Raw genomic sequence first — 23,066 nt, 5'->3', positions numbered from 1 at the left:
GATGTTTAAAGTTTCAGTTTTGATTTAACATTTGCTAAAAGCGTTTAAACAAAGTGTTGTGTTAGAGTTTGTTTTATTCTAAATTTTGACAAAGATTTACATTTTTATCGTAAATGCATATTGGTTCCAAAAATCAGTTATCCATCGCATTAGTTACTAATAATTTGTATCTGTATCGGCCCTGAAAAAACAAAATGTAATGACCCCTGACTTCAACACAAACCAGGATTCAGTTTAGTCACATTACGGTGTTTTTATTCAAACTGTTGACTACAGACTCAAACACCCTTATCGTAACCTCTTTGTCTTCACCCAAGAGACATAATGAGTCAGTCAGGGGGACAACGTTTGAAGTGGCTCAAATAGTTTCTTTCTTCATAATGAATGTCAAAACCATGTCACGTTAAACACTGCAATTTAACTTTTATACCATTCATGTTCAGAAAAAGTGTCACTCCGACAATACAGTACAAAACCGTGGACCTCTATACAACACACAGAAAACACACGTCCGTCCCAACACTGGACAGGAGACAGGATAAAAAGCACATACAGAGGGGACGAGATCTGCAGCCATTATTTCAGTTTTAACGGAGCAGCAGAGAAAAGTGTGCTCCTGTTCTAATGTAACATTTGCTTCTCTTATATCTACTTTTAAAAGTGTCTACACAAAGAACCACAGAGGAAAATGATGGAAGACATTAAAGGCAGAATCCCTGATCCTCTTTATATCTAATGTAGGTTTCAGAGAATGAAAAATGACTGACTGTGATTACACCGTAGTTCACCTGGGAAGGACATGAACTGGAGAAAACTGGTGCAAAATACAACAAAACCACACAGAGGCTCACAGCACCATCTCCCACATCTCCAAATGAGGTGATTTTTCTTTTTTTTTGCATTTTCGTGTTGTGCAGCAACAGGTCTGAGATGGTCAAAGTCAAAACAATCACCAACTAAAAATCTCCGGTGTGAATATCTGTCAAAAAGTAATTTAATGTCTCCAATCCCCTCCTTGGGCTTCTTCTTCTTCTTAAGGCAAATGAGAAGTCACTGAGGGATAATGCTGTCAGCTTAGCGTCCCATGGTTGGCATGGTAACAGCCGGGCTCGTCAGGGTGGCGTCCTCGGCCTTCCACTGTGACGTCACAGTCTTGATCTGCGTGTAGAACTGGATGCCCTGGTGGAAAAAACAACGGCGAGTTTTTTGTTTATTTATTTACTTTTTATTTTTTGATGCATCTTTTTGTTTTTGTGATCCAGTACACAAACTAAATACACAAACTAATGTTTTTTACCTGCTTGCCGTAGAAGTTGGTGTCTCCTCTGAAGGAGCCTCTGGAGCCGGTGAAGGAGAACATGGGGAGGGGGACGGGGATGGGCACGTTCACGCCGATCTGCACAAAAGCATAAACACGTTAGTAAGGAATCATACAAAAAGGATTCAGGGGTGCGAATACACCACGTACTCAGAACTTTTCGTTATTTACTGAGGGGAAGGGGTGGTGCAAAACATAAAAAGGCATTAAAAAAGCATTGGGGAGGTATTTGTGTTTTTTTACTTTGGCTCAGGGAAGGGACACGACTTAACGGCTCCATTGCACCAACAAAAAAAGTGCCGTCCACACCAAGAAGTACTACTATAACCACAACTATAATGATAACAGTGTGAGCATCCTGACTGATGAAGAAAAGAAAAGAGACGTAAAGAAGAGAAACGAAACAATACGATACGATACGATACGATACGACACGACAAGATAATACTTTCTGAATCCCACAATGGGGAAATTTGCATAGTTTCAGCAGCAAAGGGATATCAAAGCAGGTATGTACAAAATAAATTAAGAAAAAAAACCAATATAAATAGTATAAAAAAAGACAAAAAAAACTCAACAGTTGTAAAAGTAGTGACAGTAATTGAAACTAATTGAACATGGACGAAATAATCAAATTGCACATTGTTGTAATGAAACTGAAAAGGTTTTAAGTCGACTTTAGTGTGTGTGTGTGTGTGTGTGTGTGTGTGTGTGTGTGTGTGCGTGTTCTGAAAACAGTGGCGCCGAGCATGTGATACGCACTACGCAAAAATGAAAATTGATGACGTTCTACTGCCATACACTCCGAGGAGGTAAAGGTGAATAAAGGATAAAGGTGACGACTGGATTTGGGAGAATCAAACATTATTACGAGCTGCCGGCCTTTAAGATTTACTCATATTTTGGTATGGATCAACACCAGTTTGTGGCGATGATTACAGTCACAAATATATGAGAAAAATTCCTTCAGAGCTTTCTGCCAGAAAGTCAGGCGCTGTCGTTTAGAAAGGCACAAAATCCAAAATCCAAAGCTGTAAGTGGTGGACGATGAATGTGTCACACATGGGACTTTTGGTCAGGAGAGCTGGATTTGAGTCTGGTGTGACTCAACACTGGTTTGTTATTTTAAGTTAACACACCTGCCACCACAAAAGTATTTATAAAAACAGTTTCAATGCACATAATATGGGCATTCGTTTTAAGATGTACCTTTACAACCGTGAGTCTATCTTTTAAAAGCACAAAGTCATAAATGCAAAACTTATGAGGATGAACTGTTTAAAAAATCACAAGAAAAATCAGAATTCTGTTTCCCTTTCATGAATACTTCATAGCGCTTTGTTTTGAACCATCAAGTTGAATAAATATTCATACTTCATATGAACTCTGTGTCTGCTTCCTGTTTCTGAAACAAAACACCTCCCACACAAAACCGTTTACTCATCAAAGTCTCGCACAGGTGACGCACTGAGGACCAAAATAACACCAAAGGTGAGCAGTTTTTTTGATCCCCCGACAGAAAAGCACGTCCGACTCTTCAGGGAACGGGTTTCATATCGACCGACTTTAGTGGAAAAATACTGCACACGCAGAAATTAACCATCTGCAGCGTCCTTAGATTCAGCCTTTGTGAAAGCGCCTCTCACCTGGCCGACGTCCACCTCGTGTGTGTATTTGCGGGCTGTGGCTCCGTTGCTGGTGAAGATGGCGGTGCCGTTACCGTAGGGGTTACTGTTGATTAAAGAAATGGCGTCGTCGAGAGTGTCGGCCTCCAGGACGACGAGCACCGGCCCAAAAATCTCCTCTCTGTAACACTTCATGGCCGGCTGGAACAGAACAGCAGAATGATCACGTCAAGAGTTTCCTCCGGCATTTAACCCTTTGCAGCATTCAGATGCTTTTCACATGTATTTAAACATTTGGACTAACTGAGCTTGTTTTTTGTTTTTTTTTTTAAATGAAGGGAAAACCGTAATGAGGAACTTGGCAAGAAATGTCCCACAAAATTTCAAGAAATAATCAGGATGAGAAAATTACTTTTTAAAAAAAAAAGCTAAGGAAAAATGTCCAGAAAATGATATTTCTAATTATAATAATTATTTATTTAAAGTTATTTTACCAAATTATTATAATTTTTGAGCACTTTTTTTCAGGTTGTTTTCTTGTTTTTTGAGGGTTTCTTTTTCCATTGCCATTTTGTTGATCTTGTTTTTTCATATTTTGTGTGTGTGTGTGTGTGTGTGTGTGTGTGTGTGTGTGTGTGTGTGTGTTTGTGTGCTTTGAAAGACATTAAGCGAAAAACCCTCCACAAGGCTTTTTAATAGTACATAAATTACGAGTATGTTCAAAGTTTCTGATGTTATATTAATACATGGAAGACTGGGAAGAAATGCTGTAAGTGTATTCAACACTCAAGTTTACTAACCATCTAATTTTGTCTACAGGGTCCTCACACATTTTCATGAACACATTTTTAAAAATATTTCCATGACACATAATGGAAAATGTTTTTTTTTTTTGCCACACTTGCCCGGCGATTTTTGGGATATATCAAACATAATTTCAGCTAGGTAGCGTACCAAGGAGAGACACACTGAACGGACGGTAACGCAGGGCTCCCACAGCTGAAGGCAAGTTAGATTTAATACTTTAAGACTTTTTTGATGCCACTCGCCAACAAATTTAATACCAATTTTACAATAACCAAAACTGGGAAAAAAAAAAGATGTAGGGTTGAGGACAATTTTGCCGTTTTTTGGTCCAGTGAAAAATCTGGTTACAACTGCAAAATACTTTGTTGGCGAATTTTCTGTTTCTCACTCGGCTTGTGGGAGTTTATCGAGAGGAATTCTGGGTTGTTTTTTTTTAAATAGATGTTAGTCATTATTTTGAATTTTACAATGCAACATCAGAAAAAAACGATTCATAAAATCCCAATTCACTTGTCTTTTGAAAGTTTGATTTAAGTCATTTTAATACCAATTGAGGCCTTATTTTTAGATTAATGAAAACAATGACTTTTAAGACTTTTTAAGGATCCAGGGGAACCATATCGACACATTTTAGAGCAATTTTACATCAACAGAGAGAAAATGAATAATGTTAACATTACTTGGAGGGTTATTCACAGAAGAGTAGTTTCACAACTTTATTTCACGCAACAAAATTCCCACTTGTCAAGGTTTTCCATGACCGTGGGAACCCTGTCTCTAACAAAATGTCAGACTAGCACCGTGAAAAATGATAATATCAGGCTTATTAGACACTGAAAAAGGGCAGCCATGTTGCGCCAAATCTCACCGTGACAGCGCTCAGGATGGTGGGTCCGACAAAGTTTCCACTTTCGTATCCTTTGACTTGGACGTCTCTCCCGTCCAGCAGCAGCTTGGCACCCTCGTCCACCCCGCTCTGGATCAGAGACTCCACTCTGGACTTGGCTTCAGGAGAGATCAGGGGACCCACATCTGCGCCGGGCTGATCCCCTTCAGGACAACATCACGCACATGTTACATTTTCCCACATAAAAAGGGCGGTCTATCACGCTGCAACACTTTACATCATCGATGCATCACGTGTTTTTGGTGTCTGAACAGATACGCGTCTGATTTTATTCAATGTATCACTTCATGTTCTTTGCACCTCCAGTCTTTTTTTTTTGCATGTTTAATAAAGCATAAGCTGCACAAACAGCTGTTTAAATCACACAAATATCCCCCTGTACGTGTGTTTAGAGCTTATTAACTACATCTACATTGATTCATTGAGGCTCTCAGCCCATCTGTGAGCTTCCTGTTTCACTAGAAGCAGATTCGCCTTACAGGCTACGGTGGGCAGAGAAATAAAATCAATACAGTAAAACAACAACAAAAAAAAGAGTCGAAAAACTATTTTATACTGCTTTCCCACCAAAATTAGCACCTGCACGCCGGTTTTTCAGACACGGGTAGAGCTGTTAAATATCGTACTCCCACTGCCAGCAAACACTGCACAAGTCTGCCTCTCTGTCAGCTGTGTGTGTGTGTGTGTGTGTGTGTGTGTGTGTGTGTGTGTGTGTGCGATGTCAGACACAGGCAGGAGAACAGGTAAACAGCAGACAGCAGCAGAAACAATGTCTTTGAAACCTTCTCAGTGGTTTCTTCTACTTCTGTACCCTTTACTTATTCAGTCGCTCTTTCAAACTCGGTGCAGACTCATTTGGATCGGTGTTTTAACGCCGCTGAGGAGGAAACGGACGGTAATTAGTCACAGCACATAATTGCATTTTGCTGGTTAAGGAGCTGAAATTACCGTGTTCACCTGGGTGTTGAATTCCTATCAGTGCCGATTCGAGCTGGAGGCAATAAAAACCCGTGTCTACTGCAGTCGTTTGACCCGGGGGTGAGTGCCGATCGTACGCATTCCCTTTATATTAAAAAGCCTGATCTTAACGGCCGTTAGCGAGTTTTTTGTTTGCAATGGGAATGACGATTTGGTTAAGTAAATTTCTGCTGTCAGTCAGCTTGGTGAAGGCAGGTTAACCATTCACTGTCCAGTCAGCCTCCCATGAGCTGCTGCTGACAGAGGCTTGTTTTCTTTGAAAAATATTGGCCTTTTTTGACATTTTTGGGAATTTTCAAAGAAAAGAAATTGGGTTTTTCAAAAAACCATTGGCAATTTTTCAAGAAAAAATGCTACAGATTTTTTTCCCTTTAAATCTTTTTTGTGATTTACATACTTGTTTGATAATTTACATACACGTTTATTTAAAATCAACCAAAAATTGCACCATCTATGATAGCCAGAAACCATACAACCCTAAATTATAATCAATTTTATTATTATTATTATTGTTATATTTTTTATTATCCATTTCTATTAGTCATGAAAACAAAATTTCATGACTTTTCCAAGAATTTCAGGGTATATATTTAGTTTTCCAAAACTTTTCCAGGCCTGGAAACTACCATTTGCAAATTTCATTGACTTTTCCAGGTTTTTCATGTGAGATGGACTCAGTATGGATGAATGCAAGGACACTTATGAGCCTGCTCACATCTCGCTCACTCTGGCTTCCTTTGGATTCCCAGTTAGAGCCGATACTATCCGAAATGTTTTTCAAAGTTTTTCATTTGTGTTGACACAGTTACTGATGAAGTTACCTGCGTTGACGCGCAGTGATTTGGAGCGCTCCACCAGCTCTGGGAGCCATTCGCGAGACTCTCCGACAAAAATAGCAGTGGAGAGAGCCATGCAGCGCTGGCCAGCTGCTCCGAAGGCGGCGCCCACCAGCTGGTTGATGGTGTTCTCTTTGTTGGCATCAGGCATCACCACACCGTGGTTCTTGGCACCCTGAAAAGAAAAATGTAGGACATCAGAGGAAGCAGAGAGCTTATCACGTAAGTTAGAAACACCAGTGATTGACAGCTAAGCACAGAGCTGTCGTCTTGGTAACAGAATATTTTGCTCCATATGTTTTTGTTTACAACATAAGAACAGTGTTTTTATTATGTGGGTTATCATGAAAAACAACAGATTCAGCCTCATGAGACCGATAATCCCAATAAAGAGCAGGGTGTTGAAGGAGGATGTAAAATGGGACTATGTTTTATTTTGGCGTCAAATTCTCACATTAACCTTTGAGAAGATTGTAATTTAAGTGATGAGACTGAAAACTAGACTTCTGCACCTCCTTTTGGCTCCGTTTTCAGCCCACGACAGGAGACTTTGGCCAATCACAGGTCATATCAGAGAGAGGGCATTTTAATTAGTGTTTTCATTATGAAGTCTGATTGGTTCAGGCTTTATTGTCAGTGAAGTAATGATTGATACAGAGTCCTATTTTTGTCAAAACGCAGTTTTGAGGTAGTCGTTATTATGTTGTATTATTATTTTAATGTATTACCTAATATCATCCATTTTCTTATATTTGTTCATTAACTGTTTCTATTTATTTGTGTATTAATGTCATTATTAGAGGTGCATGGATCCGCATAGATATATCTATTCAACCAGCAACGATCATGTATCATCAATGCAAAAGGGAAAACATCGATCCTTATCGGCCTCTTTCAGATGCACCTTTATTTTGAAATTCCGTGTCATCGTCACACAGCGTCAGGCAGAAGATGGCAAACAGCCAAGAGAAAGATGATGAGGATAACGTTATTAACTCGGAAATGAATCATCAGTGTGGAAATGTTTTGTTTTTGGAGAAACTGCAAGTCAACAGCGCACGTGATATGTAAACACAGCTGTACTCACAAAACACGTCATACGCAACGCACTTAACTAACTTCTCGCAGCAACATTAGATTGAAAAAACATGCATGCAGCCTGAAATTTAACCCTGCTGTTCTGTCAGGAGATGCAGTGACTTTAAACAATTGATAAGTAAGAGACAGCATAAATAATACACGGAAATTATTTGTGGAGGAAAAGTCTGCTGGCCTCTAAGCTAAGTTATGCAATGTAAAATGCCATAGGCTTATGCTAATATAGTTAGCATGTTGTAAACGTGGGAGAAACATGACTTACAAAAGTAAGTTGTTTTGTCTATGATCCTCGACAGTTATTATTGAGCTAAGATTTATACTTTCGTTAAAGATCTCGTTGTTCATTCATGTTTTGAGGATGTTGGAAGAAGTTTGTCTTCAGGGCTTTAAGTCAGATAGTCCTGAAGTTTTAGGAAAAAGACCATAGTTTGAGTTAAAATGACATAAATAAATACATTTTTTGAGGAATCGTTTTCTAACAGAATGAAGCTGCTTTAATTATTTCTATTTGTAGTTCTTATCTTTTCTGGCCAAAAGCTAAAAAGGGTGTCAGCATCCTTAAATGAGCAGATAGTATTGGCTCATATCAATCACACGCTCATTGAATCAAATCAAAATCATATCGTGGCAGACTTCCTGATATTGGCAAATATTGTATTGTTGTCCAAAGTAATGACATAATATCGTTTAGTGATGAAACTAGCAATTTACACTACTAATTATTATGTCAACAAGTCGAAATTTTTCCATTATTGCCATATGAATTTTTATTTAATTAAAAATTAAATATATTAAATACTGTAAACAATATGATATGGCACAGCCCTCCTGAGGGGAGAGCTGCAGGAGGGGGTGTATTTTCAAATGCTGGCTTTATGTTTTTATCTTGTTTTGTTTTTTGCCGTTAACAGAAAACTGTCTTCCTCAGCTTAAAATCAGTCAGATGAGTCAGACTGTGAGTTGCGGTGTACCATGTTGGACTGCACTCTCTTGCCGTTCTTGGACCCTCGCTCGTAGATGTGCTCTCCAGCTGGGTTGGAGCCCACGAAGCTGATGGCTTTGATGGCCGGGTGGTCACAGATGAAGTTCACCGCTAAACAAAGATACAGACCGATACCGTTAATCCTCTCTTCTTTGTCTTCTGTGCTGCACCCGTGAGGCACAATATCGGAGCACAGAGGCCTCGGATACAGAAATCCTCCTTCCTAAAACACTCGTGAATTAATTACAGATATCAGCTGCACATAATATGGAAATTTCCTCTCTCTATATTGCCAGGGGATGTATGATTAGTGTTTGAATCATCCTTGGACCTTCCCCCACTGGTTACACAGACTGTGTGTTTCTGAATGAAGACGCGCGCTCACCTGCGTGCTGGCCGTGGATGATGTTGAGTGTGCCATCTGGTGCTCCGGCGTCCTGCAGCATCTTGGCCAGGAGCATGGTGCATCCTGGGACCCGTTCAGAGGGCTTCATCAGGTAGGTGTTGCCACACACCATACCAATGGGGAACATCCACAGAGGAATCATGGCGGGGAAGTTAAAGGGGGCGATGCCGGCACACACGCCGATGGGCAGGCGGTATGTGTAAGTGTCCATGTCCCTGGTGATGGAGGGTAACGTCTCCCCGAGCATGAGCGATGTGATGCTGCAGGCATGCTCTACCACCTCTGCGGGGGGGAGGGTGAAGTGAGCCAATTAAAAAAGTGCAGAGATAAACAGATCTGAGATATGAGATACATAACAAACTAATGGATGCAACTCTAATAACTCTGATAGCAACACGAATTCTTTACGATGAGATAACTTAATGTGTACATCACAGTGCATTACAGTGTACTTAAGCCTCTTACTTTAAGGGACAGTTCACCCCAAATACATATTTTGCCCCTTAACTGTAGCACTCTTTGTCAGTCTAGAAAGTTTTGGTGTGAGTTGCCAAGTGTTGGAGGTGGTTTTCTGCTTGTGGTGCTCAAAGACTGAAAGTCTGTTAGGCTTTTTTTTTCCTTCACATTGTTATGTTCAATTTGCTTTAGATAACGCTGTTGACATAGTTCTTGTTCCAAACTGTTCCCTGTGAAAAACAATTGTTAAATTGTGCTTTACTGTTTCAATATGACCATGTTAATAAAAGCCTCCTTGAATTGAATCGAACTGAACTGAGTCTGATGTGTTAGTTTGAAAGTATTACCTGTTGTTTTCAGCGGCCATAAACACCAAAAGCATTTTTCAGGTGTGTCAAAGTGCTTTAATGACAAATTTAGAGAGGGGACACAGAATAACATGAAGGGACACAAAAATTTAAAGTCCGGGTAAAGTGAATTCAGAGATTTGTTTCAATACACATTATTAATGTTATCATAACTGATTGTTGTTACAAGACCCTTTATTATATAGTACTGAACTGAGGAGTTAGACCGTTTACTGTTTTTTCACCATTTTCCCGTTTTAATATTTTTTGGGCGGGCCTAAAGCCATAGCTCGACGATGCATAAAGCCGCCCCTGACAATGTAGCAGTATTAAAACGAGAAGAATGAGCATAGTCCCACAATTGGGCGTGGCCTCCGCTTCTCCAGCGGACACGCCCCAGCGTTTCAGATCAGAGAGTACTGTGCATTTTTTCATGATTTTGAGACCTTATTTTACATACTTGGCGATTTTTTTTGTCAGGTGTTTAATAACACACCTTTCTGTGATGTGACAAACTCACAGAAAGAAATTAATAATATTAAACAGCAGTACAGGCAAGAGGAAAAAAAGAAATTTTTGATTTTAGGGTTGAACTGCTTCTTTAAGAATAAAAACTGTTAATTAATTTTTCCCCCTGTGAGTGAACTGTGATATAACTTGTGAAAACTTCCAAGCACTATTGGTCCCATTACTGTGGGAAATCTCTAACGCTGGCAGCACACCTGCATATGTAGCCTGTCTTTCAGCTGATAACTTAAAAGTTAGTGTGCCAGAATTAATCGGGCATCCCAAAACTGGGAGCTGTACCAAGTACAAGAAATACTTTGGCAGCCCTGTCTTGTAATAACCAAAATATTTCTTCCTTTATTTGCAAGTGTGCATGGCTCTTTCAATTTCTCAACAGGATTCTTGTTGATGCAAGGTTGCCAAAGTGAACAAGTGCAGCTCAGTGAGGGGAACTGCATAATTTTCTTTTTATAGCATGCAACTAACAGCAGATCCTGCAGAGTGCTTTACATAAAACAAACTAGGTAGTCGCACTTAAACATCAGGACTTAACAACGTGATGCTGCCGGGATACAGTTTCCCTGACCTTTGTTTTATAATTGGACACTGTGAAAGCCTCTTGAACAGCAGTTTAAGCTTCTATATGTCAAAACAGACAAAAAACAGAACCCTTGCTCCATTATTAATTTAACGTCGCTTTTCGATGAAGTGTCTGCTTACACGCAAATAAATGACCCCCTGCAGCCACTTAGTATCAAACTTTCATCCAGGTGATGGTATAAGGGGATGCCAAAGATACAGACTTTTCATCAGGAGATACAGATACTATAGACAACGGTGTCAGCAGGGGAATTTGATCTGCACTATACATTTACCAGCACTCTTAATCTAATCAGGATATCAAAACCCAATAGCACACCGGGAAGTCTGCGCTTTACTTACGAAGTCCTCTGAACACGTCTCCCTCTGCATCAGCAAGAGTTTTGCCCTGCTCCAAAGTGATCATCTTAGCCAGCTCTTTCTGAAATATCAGAGGAAAAACAGATTCATTCAAGACATCAGTGAGAGAAAAACAAAAAGATGTAGAAATTTTCCTTGGTCAACATGTTGTCGAGCTTTGATCTGGGAAAATAAAAAATAAGGCCGACACTACATGAATGCACACAGTTTTTGTCCAAGCCCGACCCGAGCCCGACCCATGGCAGCAGTTTGGGGCCTGAGCTTGTTTAAAAAACTGAATTTGTACTCTAAAAATATGTCTAAGGTATATTACATTTTATAAATTATAAAATAAATAATTCTAATATTATTATTTAATATTTCCTCACTTATTTATTTTTTTCATTGTTAGTATTTTGTATTCTTTCTTTTTTTACCTTAAATTTTTATTATTATTTAATTAATTATTATTATTATCTATTTAGTTTTATTAGTATCATCATTTCATATAAAGTCCTATGTCAGGGTTCCTTTTTGTGAAAATGGAAAATAAAAAGTAAAAAAAAAAAATCTATATTTCCTCGCACTATTTCCCCTCTTCCTTCTGTTCGTCTGTCATCTTGTGCATGACAGGTTCAGCAAAGCAGGCTGCGCCCCTCGGTGCGTCTAGTACACACAGCGATGGTGATGCAGCGTGCAGATGATGATCACCACTCTCCACTGAATATTATTTACATCTCTTCCACTCTTTCTCTCGTTTCCCGTCTCCCTCCCTCGCCTGCGCTCTCTCCCTCCCGGTTCTCCACGTTCCATCACTTTCTCTCTTTCCTCCCTCTTTCTCTCTCGATTCAGTCCATTAAAACTCTTGCCGAAGTGCCATTTAAGCATGAGACAGTTCACAAAAAATTTATTAAAAAATCAAATGAATAAATGTTAATTTGGCAAAAACCCCATTAGATTTAAGCCTGAGGGAATAGTGAAAAATTACAGCCCGGTCCAGTCTGGGTTCGTGCTAGAGCTCCAGACCAAAACCATTTAGTCGCATTTTGCGACTATGGAGCACTACTGAAATGCAAATGCAAAATGCAAATATTATATATACATATAAACTGGAGAACTGTCAGTTTGTTGCCAGCTTTAATTTAATTAATAATCAAGTTTACAGACAGTCTAACTTACTGAGTGGTAGTGATGGTATTGTTAACGGGTGAGGCATATGTTCGTATTTGCAGAGCTCCAATTGTGAGTATTTAGTCCCATTTTGTGACCACGGAGCACCAGCGCCACTTGGAAATCTTAGTAATATTTGAACTGGAGAGCTGTTAGTTTGATGCTCACTCATAGCGAGTAAACCCTCGCAGTCAAAGGCATCGCGGTATCTGTCTAACTGTCTGTTAACGCTAACATCCAATTCCAGTCCACAACAACATATTAACAGGTTCTTTAAAATAAAAGCACCATGGGTTCCTGTGAATTCGAACGGTACTTTTTTTTTAAATTTCAGGATATAAGTATGTTATTTAACGTCCTATAACCATATTTTATTAAATATTATTATAACAGTAGCGTATTCAACCTAATCGTATGACAGTAGCTACTTCAACTTTTTTGAAACTGCAGTTCATTCAATAATTTTGTATTTTTGTAGTTAACATTAGTTTGAAAGACATTAAAAAACATTGAGATATATATTGTATATCTTGATATATGCCTAAAATATCACAATATTATTTTAAAGCCATATTGCCTTGGCCTTGGTGAAAGATGAGAAGAAGAAAAAAACAACAATCGACCAACCAAAAGAAACAAGTTTCCTTACTATGTTGTCCTTGATGAGCTGCTGGTAGCGCAGGAAGATCTGCTGCCTGCTGAGGATGGAGGTCTCGGACCAGGACTGATAGGCTCTGGAGCAGGAGTCCACAGCTGCCAGCATCTCCTCCTGGGTAGCTTTGGGAACACGTCCCACCACCTCATTAGTGGCCTGAGGAGGAGCAGGAGACAGCTGACTGAGAGCAGGGGAAGTCATTACAGCATTTACATTAATTCATCAATATTTACAGCCGCATGTTTGTTTTCTATCTTTTGCAGGTTTGATGTTTAATGTTATGAAAGTAGATGGCTGCTTTTGCATCCATCACTGCCTTATTAGAGGCTCATACTTGACAAGCTAAACTACAGCGGGGCTGGACTTTTGGAGTAAATAAAACATGACTGGGCTTTGATTTCTTAGTAACTGGCAAATCAAGACTTATTTTCCCTCCCCAGCGTTCATAAGTTACTAATACGAATCTGCACTGGTTATTTGCAGCCAGCTTTCAGCGGAGATCTTGTTACAGCAGCCTCCTCGGAGGTTGTATATAGTTCATCTATGAATACTTACAGGGTTGTGAATGTCGAGCCATTCGGAGCTGTTGGACTCAACAAACTTGCCATCAATGAACAGCTTGGTGGTGGGCTAGAGGATCAGAGAACATATGGTCAAATCCCTTCCTGTGTGATTACATCATTACAAAGTTCATTGAGGACACTCTGTACTGTACATCCATCATCACAACATACACAGCGACTCCCTACAGCGCTGGCTTCGGATTCTTTCATTTTGTGTGCACTGACTGGTGCTTATGTTTCATTTTAATGTTTTGAAATATTTCCCATCAGACATTTTTAAGCTTGATACATTTGTTGATACCCATTACACACACCTATTCTGAGCAGATTTTATGTTGTGTACACACGGGAATGAAGTGCTTTAAAAAAAAAGCCAGTATGCAAAATTTGAGTGTGCTGTTGATGTATACTTTTGTCCCACAATGCAATGAACAAGTTGCTCATCAGTTGCTGAGGGCGTATGAAATTTCTGTGAGTGTAAGGGGCCGTTTACATGGCAACAGTTCAATCAATCAGTCTTTATTTGTATAGCGCTTTTCATACAAACAGACTGTAACACAAAGTGATTTATACATTCAAACCAGTTGGCATCAGTTCTTGCATGAAATGTTTAACTTGTGTTGCAGTTTGGCCTTTTGTTCACACGAAAACAGCATTTTAGGGGTCTGAAAACGCACACTTTTGAAACCAGGTTTCCAGAGTGTAACTGTAAAAAAGCAACCGCTTCTGTCACCATGTTAACTGGCAATGTGCAGATCCTGTGATGATAAGTTCCCACCACAGGTGAGAGTTTTGGTGCAGCACGATTACTTGCAAAGTCAATGCAAAGATGCAAATTCACATCGGGCAGTGCGATGGGCGCGACAAATTTGAAAACGAATCTTTTGCATGTTCGCTTCCATCAAGTTGAAATTTTACTTGTACGATAGCTTGTCATTGTTAAGATCTAGTTGAGATTCTCCTGATGGTACGGAGATCCAAAAATGAAGGATAAACAATCTCACTGGTTGTAAACACATGAATCTTCACTCAGCATCAGTGCTGTACAGAGACACAACAAATGAGGACCTACAGGGCTCAGAGATCAGCAAACAAAGCTATAAAGTTACATGGTAAACTCTGAAAATACACCTGTGTCTGTGTAAGCTATTTTTGTTGAGTTGCTTCTTAGCAAAAGTTGGTCTTTTATTGTGGAAGGTAAACAACAGAGTGCGTGAAATGTGCTGCCGTGAAAGTCTGATAAATCATAAAGAGTGTGCGTCTTGGTTCGCTCAGCTTCAGAGCACGGAGCCTGAGAGTTTACATCCAGCTTTCAACAGACCATATCAGCCGGTAACTGCCGCTCCTCGCTAACACAAACGCAACCACAGCTGCTGAGGGTAAATTTTCGCGAGTTGTTAACTGCTCCAAAAATACTACAGCTGCCGTATATGCGTGATTAAAGCAACGCAAAAACTTCACTATCATGCTCGGCCGTGTTCACACCAAACATGATACAATTTTTCAGTGTGAACACGACATAGAAGAGGAATTAAGTAATTTTTTTAAACTTACCTATTGTTTTGTGATTTTACAATGCAATTACTATGTTTCATTGCATTTTTAAGATTTTTGAAATACTGATGTAAGACATTTTAATACCAATTACGACCTTATTTTTAGACGAATTAATTCAATGCCTTTTAAGACTTTTTAAGGATCTGCAGGAACCCTGTAAACATGTAATAGGGGTTGACTGATATTGGTTTTTCAGGGCCGATACCAATTATTAGTACGGTAAAGCATAGTATAGTGACAAGACAAGACAAATCCATCTTGTATCTTGTACCTTGTAGTAGTTAATGAGACACATAATCGATATTTGGAACTTATATGCATTTACAATAAAACTGAAAATCTTTCTGTCTATATTTAGAATTTGGGATATAACAAACTCCAATAATCATCATATACATATATTCCCAGCAACTTATTTTTAAAGTCAAGCGAAAAATTTAATATAATATGAATAATAAAAAAAGCTCCCTGAGGTTTTACAAAGTAAAAGTTCCTCCCGTGCTGACATTTTCTTTGCACTTTTAAATCAATGAATTTTATCAGCGATGATTAAAATAAAACAGCTATAAAGATAATCGGTAAAATGCCCAAAATATCAGCCCCCATAATCAGCCAGGCAGATAATCTGTCGACCCCTGATATGTAATATAAATATATAAATGTGTGTGCAATGCAACAATGAATATTATAATAATAATTTGGGTCCAATACTAAGTTAACTGCATAATGCAAACATATGTGGCACACAGAAAGAGGTAGAGACTTCTCAAACTGCCAGTAAAAGCAGCCCGTGCAGCACACATAACATTCATTCATCGGTGAGTTATGAAAGCTGGTGAGGAGGCTCTTACCACAGAGGAGGAGGAGTAACACATGCGACCCAGCTGGAGGGGTGCCTGCAGGAATTAAAACACCAGAGTCAACTTTAATTCATGTGAAACTCATTGTGCAAAGTGCTCCATTGTTTGTCTCCACTGTCCACGTGATGCAAATAAAACCTGCTCCTACCTACTCAACTTAAATTACACATAAATATTAAATGTTTGCAGAGGAGGAGTGTGTGCAACGTGTGTGTTGGACAACGACTTTGCTAGCTAGCAGCTCCGGTTGTTAGCTGTTTTGACTTCTAAACAAAACCAAATGTTGTGTAAAACGTGAGCACTGGTTAGTTTTACCTTCTTGTTTAAAATGGACCGGAGAATTGCCGCCATTGTGGAGTGTTTGGTTTTTATTTTCCTGCTCCGGAGCCCTTCAACCGACCCAAAAGACACCGGAGAGCAAAGAGAAATTCAGCTAGCTGAAATGTTGCAGAGGACAGAGAGGGGGGGAGACAGCGCTGCGATTTTAGTAAGATTTACAAAACAACATCAGTATGGGCGCCATTCAACAGCAGAGCGCACATGTTTTGTAGCTCTGTGAAAGCTACGCGTGGCTTCATTGGCTGTTCCAATTGATGTAGGCGGGACAGACCTGATTTAAAAGCCAATAACTGCACGGAATTCACCAACCGCCCTAAATTACAAGAAGCTGATTGGCTGTTTCTGTAAACACGAGCTAGTCTCGTTTCGGTTACTTTCTGAGCCGTTCAAAACATTTTTCATCAACTTTTGGGTCAAAACGGTCGTCTAGTTGCCTTACAACTTCTTTATTTTTATTCACGACGGTACAAAGTTTTTTGTTTTTTGTTTTTTGAAAACATGTACCAACACCTACTGGCAGGTAACAGTTTCCATGGCAACGTGGTTACAGGCAGCATGGAGTTCCTACAGTGGAGCTGTCACGATGTTGCGAGATGGATCGAGTCTTTAGGATTTCCACAATACAAAGTAGGTTCACCTGAGATAACATTGAAGGATATGTGTCTGATTATTACACTTTTCAAAGCTCCAAGGGACTGTTCGTCATTTATGAGAGGGGAGGAGGGCGGTGCAAAAAGGGGGAGGCATGTCAAATATTTTTTTAAGCACTTGAAGCACTTAAAGCCCCCTTCCAGCATATTATTGCCTTTTTTTTCATGGTTTAATATTTTTCTTAGTCATGTCCTGACAATGTTTATTAACCACACTGTTTACCAAATACTTTTTTGACAAATCTGGTAATTTTGGGCTCAAAGTTAGAAAAAAAAGAAGTTGTTGCTAAAATGGGAAGATGACATATTGCTGAGTTCATGTGATGTCTGAATAATCGCAATGACAACTTTAAAAAAAAAATAATCACAGGAACGGCCTCCTATGTTGGAAAAAAAACTTAGATAATTTTATAATACAGGTTGCTGACTTGACATCATAAATGCATAAATATGGTGGACAAAAGTCAATGTTTGGTCAATGGCAAGAAACGTTTTTATTAATTCACGTATTACATTTCAATTTTTGATCGCATGTTAAGTGTAATATGGTATTAATGTTAATTACTGTCCATTAAGAGTGACCTAGATCTGTTAGCAAAGTTATTATTTTTCGCATAAACCCTGAAAACAATCAACAAAAACAACAATCAACAACAACCACAAGCAACTAATCAATACAAAATCAACAACTTCAGCAGGAGGAGACAGTAAGGAAAAGAGCGAGTGAGAGAGAAAGTTGCCATGTTGTGCTAATTGTTTCATTTGTGCTCTGATAAATAGTAATTTCATCAAATTAAATCAAATTTTAAATTTTTGCTTAAGGGAAGGGCATACTGCTTGAAATGGTAGTATATTTTTACAGCTGACTAAAAGAAAACATGGCTATCAAGCTTCAGGTTTGGGAGGCATGTTGTTTTTTTATTGCAAATATTACATAATTAAAAATACCTAGAAACTTTAAAAACAGAAATTATCGTTAGATTTTTAAATTTCAGAGAGATACATCATGTGTGATGAACACTTCCGTAAAATCACTTTATTCTACATGTTTAAAAGTTTGCTAAAAATAACCTGTTTCTACTCCATGATTTCGTCTTTAACTTTCAAACATCAAAGCGTACATTTTAAAAATCAAGCAAATAAATTTTGGTGGAGGGAGGGTCGTGCATTTCCTTCCAGTCACCCAAGCAGGGCTCTATGAAAAATATTTGTAGCTTCTTGGACGGTAAAAAAGACGTAAAAAAAAAAAAAGGTAAAGAACCGTTCCTAACTAACCTCATTACACATTTCTGTCGCAGGCATGTTTCACAGAGAACTTCATCACTGGAAGAAAGCTCATTTATGTAAACTGCAGCTACTTGCCAAGACTTGGAGTCACCGATTTTAAAGACATGAAGGTATTATAAAGCAGAAGCAGAGAAACTCGAGTTTTTACTCTAACCTTCAGAGGAGATTGATGTTATTATGGAGGCTTGTTTACATATCAAAGCTGGAGGCTCACACAATGTTCAAGGCACTTTCAACAGGCTGAGTAGCACCAAGATAATGATGGCACTGTGGAAAACTACTGTACTGTGTATGCTCTTATCGTCTTGTGCTGGAACAATTTGATAAGTTTGTCTCAACTGATTCAAATTTTGATAAATGATTAACCATTCAAGCAGCAGAATTCATTAAGTAACAAAAACACGGATTTGCTTGACATCACATAACACATCACTTTGGGCTCAGCAGCTTGCGGCCACTTTTGCTTAAAGGTCTAGTGTGTGTGTGGGATTTAGGGGCATCTATTGGGTGAAATGGTGCATAATATTCATATCTTTGTTATCTTTAGTTTATTAAAACCTGTAAATAAGAATCACACTGTTTTTGTTACCTTAGAATGAGTCATTTATACAAAGTGGCTGCGTTATCAGGACCTCAGGGAGTGCATCAGGCTTTGAAGACAATTTTCATAGTGGCCAAACAGGGAAATTACAACCTCCAGGCATGGATGGATTAATGACCGGGCCTAGAGAAACAAAAACACAAAGACACAAAATGACCACAAACAGATAAAAAATGATCACAAAGATATGCAAAATGACTGCAAAGAAACACAAAATGACTGAAAGACACAAAAATGACAACAAAGAGATAAAATATGACCACAAAGAGATTAAAAACAACTAAAGACTTACAAAATGACAAAAAAGAAACACAAAATGACCATAAAAAGACAAGAAATTACTACAAATAAACAGAAAATCACCACAAAGAGACATCAAATTACCACAGAGACACAAAATGACTACACAGAGATAAAAAATTACCACAAAGACACACAAAACAGCTGCAGACACTCACAGCGACCACTGAAAGGGTCAAAACAATCACAAAGAGACACAAAACCCAAGAAAGATGCACAACAACTACAAAGAGACTGTTGTCAGTGTTTGAAATCAAAATGATGTTGAAATTAGACATCCTGAAATTTAATTTGGGTCACCCCAAAGCACCTCATGAGCAATAAGAGATGAAATGACTCAAATATTAGCAAAAAAAATTGTGAAAATAATTTTGAAGAAATAAACAAATAAAAACAAAAAAGGAAAAAATAAAGTAAAACGAAAATGTAAATGACCTGGAAAAACATTTACATTTTTAAATATGTAATTATGATCATTAGAAATACTTTTTTTCCTTTTAAAATAATTTTCTTAATCTGTTTATTTCTTGCCATTTGTCATTTCTTACCGCACTGCTCATTGCCTTCTTCCACGTTTTTTAAAGAAATCTTTATCAATTTTCTCTACGTTCAAAGGATTACACCCTAAAAGGTATCGACAGCAACACAAGAAAAGTGATTAATTAAAGTAATTAAAGTAATTAAAAAAAATAAACAAGAAGAAGATTAACCTACAGAAATGACTGTTAGCTGCGTCCTCCATTGTGTTAAAATATCTCTCAGTAAGCTCTAAGTGGACTGTAAACATTGGAAACTGGCGTCTCGTCTGTGCCAGCTCAGTTGCACATCCCATTTGGCACTCTAACACTGTTTCTTTTATCAGTGTGACATCCAATTAAAGTTGCGTGTTATAACCGAGCATCACGGCCAGCAGACACCTCAGATCAGCTGTAGCACATATATGCTGTTTACAGTTAATGCGCCTGTTTTTCGTATCTCTCCCTGAGGTCAGGACTAAATTGGCTAAAAGCGTCTTCATGTATTCAGCTCTGCTTTACAGCAGAAGCTTAGGTGTAAACTGACAATGAAATACAGACAAACAGTAAAGAATTGCTCTGTTTAGTCGAGAATATTAGCCTGTGAATCCTTTGATGCGTTTGTTTTTGGGAGTGTAACCCTGTAACCTTCCTTCCCATGATGCCACAATCTCGGTGAGATCTCCTTGAAAGACTAGACACTCTCGCTCTCAGTGGGACTACCTTATTAAATGAAGGTGAGAGATACTGTAAACACGCGCTTTATCAAAGGACTCAACCCCGCTGTGCGCCCCGCAGGTCATCTCTGCTCGTGTGCGTGAGCTGCTGGGGATCACATACACCCTGTGGAGTCGCAGCGTCGCCGACCCTCCACGGGACGGCGTGGGCCTGTTCCTGGAGAAAAAGAGCCGGACAGGTGAACGCGCCGATAACCTCACCTATCAGCAGTTCCTGTGTGACTTGCGACAGTGGGAGAGACATGAATCACAGCAGTAAAGGAGCTCAGCAAGAAAAAAACCCAAGACATGTCAGTATCATTTCATATCACCAACTGTCAGCTCATGACGACTCCGCTGAGACACTCACAGGAGGCCACACGCAGGCCTTGACATTAACACTTCCCACCAGCAAAATGCTGCAATGTTGTTGTGGCTGCTGGAAAAAAAGTAGTTATTCTGCTGGGTTTTCACGCAGGTATCCAGCATGAGTGCAGCACTTTTTCATATCAGTGTGTTTGTGCACACACATTCAGCTATATAAACTGTGTAAATAGCTTTATATTACAGTTAGCGTGCTTAAAGGGACAGTTCAACCCCCTAATCTTACATTGTGTGGTATTTATCAATCTAGATTATTGTGTATTCAGTCAATCACATTGTATTTATATAGCATTATATAGCACCTTTCAAACAGATTTAATGCTTTAGAGTTTGATTGAAAAAAAAACAGAAACAAGAGAAACATACGAAATAAGCAAAAATGGATCTTAAAAAATAGAAAAAGTAAAAACAAGAAAACCATTCCAACCCCCCCCCCATAAAATAGTGAGACATTATATAAAAGCCAGACTAAAAATATCAATTTAAAGTATCAATATTTTGATCTCGTCTCAGATCCTCCGGCAGGCTGTTCCAGCGTTTTTGCAGCTAAAAGCAGAATCACCAAATGTTTTAGTTTTACTCTGAGGAACAACTAAAAAGACAAGTCGAAGGATCTGAGGGGCCCTCCTAGTTCATAAACTAAAAGCGTCTCTGAGATGTAGTCTGGTGCAAGGCCATGCAGTGTCTTATCAACTCAAAAAAGAACTTTAAAATCAATCCGAAAACTAACAGGCAGCCAGCGTGAAGTTTTTAAAACAGGCGTAATGTTTGCTCTCCTCGTGGTCTCAGTCAGGATTCTGTATTCGTTGCAGTTAAATGATGTGAGTGTTGGAGGTAACGTCCGTAGAGATGTCTGCTTTCTCTACAGTATAAGAGAACTAGATGGCACTCGGTTTGCGGTGCTCGAAGCGCCCCCAAAAAACGAGATTTACCGCCTTGCAGTTGTATGCCTCCGCAAACCAGTCAAGCTGCACTGACAGTTTACATCCATGTCTAAGAAAACATGGACGAAGATCTATACAACCAGGAAAGTTTGATGGGCACCGAAGGTTTTTGAGTTATGAACAAAAATCATGTTTTATGAGTTCACCATGACCTTGAATTTTAACCATCAGATTCTAATCAGTTCATTCTTGAGTCCAGGTGGGCGTTTGTGCCAAATTTGAGGCCATTTTCAGATACTGCCTTCATGAAAATGAGATGGATACAAGGTCACGGTGACTTTGACTTTTGAACTCTAAAATATTTTTATCCTCAAGTCTACTCGAACGTTTGTGTCACAGTTTCAAGAAATACACTCAAGGTGTTCTTGAGATGTCGTCTTCACAAGGATGAGATGAATGCAAGGTCACCACGACCTTGACCTTTAACCACCAAAACCTAATCAGTTCTTCCTTGAATCTACTCAAACGTTTGTGCCAAATTTGAGGACACGATTTGCGTTCATGAAAGTGAGACGGATGCAAGGTCACAGTAACCTTGACCTTTGACCACCAAAATCTTATCAGGTCATCCTTGAGTCCAAGTGAATGTTTGTTCCATTATATCGAAGAGACGCCAATATCTCCCACACTCTGCAACTCACACGAAAACTATCAAGACTGATAAAAAGCACCACAGGTAAGAGAGAAAATATTTTTCTGTGATCTGTCCCTTTAAATCACTTAAGCTATATGTACTGATCTTAAGTGGATGTGTTGTAGCTGGACGGAGATATTGATCTGGAGATGAAATCCTCGGGGTAATTCAGCGGACGACAACGAACAGCTATTCCACGGTGCCAGGAGGCTGCAGGAGCAGTGCAGGTCATTGTTCTTGGGAATCATTTTTAAAAAGCCCAAGAAGTCTCCTGCACTGTAATAGACGTATGCACATGCAGGCTACTTTGCCAAGTTGCACAAAAGGCCACAGGATCATTGCGTCAGATAGTGGTGGGTCAGGTGCCAAGCAGACCCACGGGGAGCCAGGGCTTTAAGTTTCAGCCAGCTCAACACTTTGTTGCCAATAATCTATGTAAAACATGCAGAGCTATTCAGCTATAGGCTGCTGAGTTTGGCTTTAGAGACCAAATGTACTGTGTTTATCTAAACCAGGGACCACCTACTTGTTTTGTTTTGGGGCCACATTTGACAAATAACAGGAGGCCAGTTGTAGCAGCCCCATACATGTTTCTAGGATTTTAAGACTTTACTCTGTTTTAATGACATTTCTTGGATTTTAGGACATTTCTAGGATTTTAGGACCTTTATCGGATCTTTGGACA

At 39.1% G+C, this 23,066-nt stretch overlaps 3 protein-coding genes across 4 annotated transcripts in view; 1 reads left to right on the top strand and 2 right to left on the bottom strand.

The window, feature by feature from the left end:
- Window positions 1-233: 233 nt before the first annotated feature.
- Window positions 234-16,541, bottom strand: LOC121955358 (methylmalonate-semialdehyde/malonate-semialdehyde dehydrogenase [acylating], mitochondrial-like). The gene is made up of 12 exons (XM_042503278.2): window positions 16,327-16,541; window positions 16,003-16,047; window positions 13,587-13,661; window positions 13,026-13,187; window positions 11,210-11,288; window positions 8,937-9,239; window positions 8,541-8,662; window positions 6,457-6,646; window positions 4,619-4,800; window positions 2,965-3,144; window positions 1,298-1,396; window positions 234-1,179 (listed from the first exon to the last, which is right to left on the bottom strand). The coding sequence occupies exons 1-12, from the start codon at window positions 16,360-16,362 to the stop codon at window positions 1,075-1,077; spliced, it is 1,578 nt and encodes a 525-aa protein (XP_042359212.1). The 5' UTR covers window positions 16,363-16,541; the 3' UTR covers window positions 234-1,074.
- Window positions 16,542-16,657: 116 nt separating this feature from the next.
- On the top strand, window positions 16,658-20,704 carry LOC148186801 (sterile alpha motif domain-containing protein 15-like). Its single transcript, XM_088089414.1, has 3 exons — window positions 16,658-16,977; window positions 18,299-18,397; window positions 20,502-20,704. Exons 1-3 carry the CDS (start codon window positions 16,849-16,851, stop codon window positions 20,697-20,699), a joined length of 426 nt encoding a protein of 141 aa, XP_087945540.1. The 5' UTR covers window positions 16,658-16,848; the 3' UTR covers window positions 20,700-20,704.
- A 5-nt stretch (window positions 20,705-20,709) lies between these two features.
- Window positions 20,710-23,066, bottom strand: part of LOC148186800 (uncharacterized) — a 41,562-nt gene continuing 39,205 nt past the window's right edge. The window contains exon 4 of one of the 2 annotated variants that reach the window (XR_015779124.1): window positions 20,710-20,858. The gene's annotated coding sequence lies outside the window, so the exon portion shown is untranslated. The remainder of the gene's footprint in view (window positions 20,859-23,066) is intronic. The other variant, XR_015779125.1, reaches the window with a different exon arrangement.

This window comes from Plectropomus leopardus, chromosome 16, assembly GCF_026936395.1.
Source record: "Plectropomus leopardus strain MGB_pleo_1.0 chromosome 16, ASM2693639v1, whole genome shotgun sequence".
Classification (NCBI taxonomy): Eukaryota; Metazoa; Chordata; class Actinopteri; order Perciformes; family Serranidae; genus Plectropomus; species Plectropomus leopardus.
This window is presented reverse-complemented; position numbering and strand designations above follow the sequence as displayed.